At 40.2% G+C, this 5589-nt stretch overlaps 1 protein-coding gene across 1 annotated transcript; it reads right to left on the bottom strand.

Annotated features, from left to right (window-relative positions):
- Nucleotides 1-381: 381 nt before the first annotated feature.
- On the bottom strand, nucleotides 382-996 carry LOC118749503. The gene has a single exon (XM_036484296.1). The coding sequence runs from the start codon at nucleotides 994-996 to the stop codon at nucleotides 382-384; it is 615 nt and encodes a 204-aa protein (XP_036340189.1).
- Between the last annotated feature and the right edge of the window lie 4593 nt (nucleotides 997-5589).

Below are 5589 nucleotides of genomic sequence, written 5' to 3'. Positions count from 1 at the left end.
TGCGATGAAGCCCCAGGTTTTGACACTTGACTGTCAACTGAAGGATTTGCATTCACTTTATGAAGTAAAGTGTGATGCCTACTATTGCACGTTGTGCATGAAAAATTACTTTTACACTCCTTTACCGAATGGCCTCTTGAAAGGCAATTGATGCAGCAGTTATGTGTTTTGACTGTGGCATATCGATTACTAACAGAAAGGCTTATAAATTTTTTGCAAAGTCGCAGAACATGTTGTTGCTTTGGTCATAAAATACATTGTGTTGCAGACGATATGTTGGTAGCGTGTGAAAATTTCTTCTGCCCCGATGGGTTCTGATGTTGTTGCGCTGTCCGTTGTTGTTGGAATGCATATGTTGACGTTGAAGGTGACGATGGACATCTAACATCGGTGATTGATTCCAAAGTCCGCTGCTGCTAAACACCCATTGATGCTCCTTTGGATATTTTTTAATGCCGATGCGCTCTCAGTACGAATGACTGGTAAAGCAAACAACAACTTAAGTTGACCATTGACTAACACACGTTTATTTTCAAAGGTGGCTTTGAGATTGGCCCATGCCAAATCAAAGCCTTGATTGGTTAGCGGAGATTTGCTAACTATTTCTTTGGCTTCCCCACTTGTTTTTCGAAGCAAGTGAAATAATTTCTCTACATTACTTAAACGCGTGTTACTAAAGTATATTGCGGTGAAAAGATCGCGAAATGTTGGCCAAGATGAATAATCGCCCCTAAAAACTTCCGTATCGCAAGGTGGTAGTTGCAAATTATTTGCAGAAATGGCTGCTTGGGAAGGATAGTGTGGAGGTGAAAGTGAAGGGCCACTGAATTTTCGCATACACTCTGTAATGCAACTTTTACAAGAGAGATAGTCTTTAAAAGTGGCCGAATACTTGGCTTTTACTGCCTCTACCTCATCTTCTGCTTTTAATGACTGCAAACATTGCTCAAATGCAGCTTTAGCTTTGCCCCACAGCTCGGTGAGCTCCTCGTTCATGATCTCCAATGAGACTTTGGAGTGTTCGCTAAGAGTAGTTGCGTCGAAGTTCGCATTAAATTCAACGACTTGATCCGAACACCTAGTAATAAATTCAAAGCTGACATTTTCATTTCTGTTCTTTCCGCAACGAACTACGAACTTACAAGCTCAATAATCAAAAATAAATTTGAATAACGGTTCCTAGAAAATGGCAGTATTCCGCGGCACAAATTAAGTAATTTCACCAATAAATATAAGTATTTAATTTTTTGATTGACTGTCAACCTGTGCGGACGTGTTTTTTAATCGCTCCGCCGAGAAATTATTAATAATTCACGTAAAGCAAAGAAAAAAAAAACAGAACCAACGCGAAAAGACAATACTAGGCATAAATAAGCTTTCTGCTTATTTGCCTATAATTATAAATTACTTTCTCAGAATTTTCGCAATGCCGCGAGAAATTCAAATAAATGTGCCAACATACAATAAACTAAAAGCGCTTACCGAATAGTAGTGAAACAAGCACCAAGTGCAGTGAAATAAACCTTGCCGTAACAGAAGCTGACCAAAAGCATTCAGCTGATCGACGAAATGCTTACTTTTCGTTCGTTTCCCCCACAAACAATGCTGATCGCGATAAATCGTTCTCTCCCTCCCCCCAAACACCTTGGCATGCACAGTCGCCAATGTCTCTGGTAGACCAAGTTGTTCTAACACAACAACAAAGCACTAGCTTAGCAACAAGCACAGTAACAACGGTGAGCGCAGCTCTCACAACAACGACTACAACCACGACTTCAGCAATGACAGCGGTTTCACAACGCAGTTCACCCACACCTGCACAAACGGAAATTTCGGCACCAGCCCAAGCCAAGCAACGCAGCTCAGCGCAAGTTGACCTACTTAATCCAACAACCCGTACATTGACTCAAACGGGTATTGATAGGTATATACAAGTCAAACGAAAATTAAGCCCACAGCAGCAAAAAATTGCAAACCCATCAAAAACTGCAAAAACGAAAACCACTGACATTAACCCTCTACTGGGAAATAAGTTTGCGATTCTGGACAATGAATGTGACAAAGAGCCGAATGAAGTTTCTAAAGCCAAACCCAAACCGCCCCCAATTTATTTACGAGAGCAAAACTTTAGTGAGCTCGTGAATAAATTAACTCAGCTTATTGGAGACAATACGTTCCACGTAACATCAGTTACCAAGGGCAATATTAAAGAGACCAAACTTCAGATTCTAACTGAAGAAAATTACCGGTTGGTAACCAAACACCTTAATGAAGATAAGAAAAACTTCTATACGTACCAGCTCAAAAGCAGCAAAGGACTGCAAGTAGTAATAAAAGGTATAGAATCAAGTGTACCCATTGCTGATATTGCTCATGCTCTAGAGAAGGCAGGATTTTCTGTTAAAAATGTTGTCAATATTATCAACAGAGCAAAAATCGCTCAGCCTATGTTTAAGGTAGAACTTAAACCAGAAACAAAGCCAATGAATAAAAACGCAGTTCACCCAATCTACAATCTACGATACCTTCTACACCGAAGAATAACAGTGGAGGAGCCGCAGAAGCGAAACGGTCCCATACAGTGCACAACTTATCAAGAATTTGGGCACACCAGAACATACTGTACCATGTGCCCAGTGTGTGTTGCCTGTGGCGACCTTCACGCTTCCGCTTCTTGCAAGGCTATCAAAGATCATGTGGCTGTAAAGAAATGCACTAATTGCGAAGGTAACCAAACCGCCAATTATAGGGGATGCCCTGTATACAAAGACTTAAAGTCTCGCATGAATCAGCGCAATACAGCCGTACGCTCTTCCACCACTCCAACTAGCTCTTATACATCCCAACACCTCACGCCATCAACCACTACACCAGGAGCCTTTTTTGCCAATGCGCAGCGAGTTCCCAACGTTTCTTTTGCCGACGCGTTAAAACTGCAAACGCAACCAAGCACGGCGAAATCAAACTCCAATCAAGAAACATTTGCAAATATTCAAAGGAATAATGCTGAGCAAATGCAGCCGAACCCCCCTACTTGTGGCATAGAAGGAATGATATTGAATGTTACTCATTGTATGACTCAATTCATGTCTACTATGCAAAATATGATTCAAGACCTCATAAAGGCTCAAAACCAATTGTTGCAAATTTTATTGAATAAAAAATGAGTGCATTGAAAATTTGCTTATGGAATGCTAACGGTGTAAACCAGCGTAGATTAGAACTCAGTAAATTTCTCACTGAATACAACATAGATGTTATGCTACTGTCCGAGACACATTTAACAAATAAATATAATTTCTCCTTACCTGGACACAAATTCTATGCCACAAATCACCCAGATGGTAAAGCTCATGGAGGCACAGCTGATTAGAAATCGTCTAAAGCACAATATTCTAGAGTCAAAAGCAACAGCCTGTCTGCAAGCAACTACCATATGCTTACGAAACCGCGACCGAGACTTGATTCTATCGGCTATTTATTGCCCACCGCGATTTTTAATTTCTGAAAATGACTTTAAAGATTTCTTTGATAGCCTGGGTAATAGATTCCTGGCAGGAGGCGACTTCAACGCAAAGCATACGTACTGGGGATCACGCCTTATTAACCCAAAAGGGCGGCAGCTATACAATACCATTATAAACAGGCACAATAGACTAGAGGTCACATCTCCTGGTAAACCTACTTACTGGCCTACCGATATAAAGAAGATACCAGACCTAATAGATTTCGCAATTACAAGAAACATATACAGAAATAACATAACAGCAGAAACTCTACCTGAACTATCATCCGATCACTCCCCTATATTGATAAAACTATATGAACAGACCCAAAATATCGAAATAGAGCCTCGTCTAACTTCAAATAACACCAACTGGCTTAAATATAAAAAGTACATCAGTAGTCACCTTAAATTAAACGCTGCACTTAACTGCGAGCGTGATATAGACTCCCTTGTTGAACATTTTAAAGAAACCTTTACTACAGCCGCTTGGCTGGCAACGCCAAATCAAGTCCAAGTACCACCTACGCATACATCAGTTACAAATACCGAAATAGAAAAAATTGTGGCAGAAAAGCGACGCCTAAGAAGACAGTGGCAGAGCCATCGCTCACCAACCTCACAGCTACTGTATAAAGCTGCCAGTAGAAAACTGAAACAAGCACTCAAACATGCAGAGGATCGCAACTTGCAAAGGTACATTAAGAAGCTTTCCCCGAATTCTACTGAAAGATACTCTCTATGGAAATCGCTAAAATACTTCAAACCACCAGTGGCTACAGAAATGCCAATTAGGAACCAATGTGGAACTTGGGCTCGTAGTGAGCAGGAGAGAGCAGAGTGTTTTTCACACCATTTAAAGAATGTGTTTCAGCCAAACTGTCCAACGAACAACTTCAGGCTGCCACGGCTATCCAAAAATACAAATGAGCTATACACATCTAGCAAGACGAACTCTTTAGAAGTAAAAGCTATAGTAAAACAGCTTAATCTAAAGAAATCGCCTGGTGCTGATATTATAACTCCGAAAATGCTAATAGAGCTACCGAATGTTGCACTAGCAATTCTTTCTGACCTTTTCAACGCTATCCTCAAATTCGGTTACTTTCCGAAATCATGGAAAAGGTCGAAGATATTCATGATAGCCAAACCTGGAAAAGACGCAACACAGCCGTCCTCATACAGACCAATTAGCTTACTGCCCTGTCTTTCCAAAGTATTCGAAAAAGTACTCCTATCAAAGATATCTCCCTTTCTCCATGAACGCAATTTAATACCATCACACCAATTTGGCTTCCGAGAAAAACATGGTACAATTGAACAAGTTAATCGAATTACAAATGAAATCAGAAGGGCATTTGAGCTCAGAGACTACTGCTCTGCAATTTTTCTCGATGTGGCACAAGCATTCGACAAAGTGTGGCACGACGGTCTTATATACAAAATTAAGAAATTGTTGCCGCCGGAATTCCACAAAATATTTGAATCATACATAACTAACAGAAAATTTGCTGTTAGAGTATCTAATTTCACTTCAGAAGACATGTCGATAACGGCTGGCGTTCCGCAAGGTAGTGTACTCGGACCTATGCTGTATATCATCTACACTTCAGATATTCCAACTAGCAAGAATATACTCACATCCTTCTTCGCTGATGATGATTAGTAAGTCGTAATAAATGTCCCAACAGAGCTTCAAGAGTACTAGAGGAATATTTACTACGCATAGAAGAATGGCTGGCAAACTGGCGCATAAAAGTCAACGAACAGAAGAGTAAACATACAACATTTTCACTCAGACCGCAAATATGCCCCCCAGTCAAATTAAATAATGTCCATATTCCAAAAAGCCAATGAGGTGACATATCTAGGAATACACTTGGATAGGAGACTAACTTGGCGCAAACACATATCAACCAAGATTACACAAATGAAGCTAAAGTCAGCTAGCGTGAACTGGCTCATAAACAGTAAATCAAAACTGAAACTAGATTATAAAGTACTTGTATATAATACAGTGATTAAGCCTATATGGATGTATGGTATTCAACTCTGGGGTACGACCTGTGCAACCAACATTAACA

This window comes from Rhagoletis pomonella, unplaced genomic scaffold, assembly GCF_013731165.1.
Source record: "Rhagoletis pomonella isolate Grant_MI unplaced genomic scaffold, Rhpom_1.0 Rhpom_scaffold_00017, whole genome shotgun sequence".
Taxonomy (NCBI): domain Eukaryota; kingdom Metazoa; phylum Arthropoda; class Insecta; order Diptera; family Tephritidae; genus Rhagoletis; species Rhagoletis pomonella.
This window is presented reverse-complemented; position numbering and strand designations above follow the sequence as displayed.

Coding starts and splice junctions, on each gene's coding strand:
- LOC118749503 (XM_036484296.1), bottom strand. CDS start 996: ATGAACGAGGAGCTCACCGAGCTGTGGGGCAAAGCTAAAGCTGCATTT.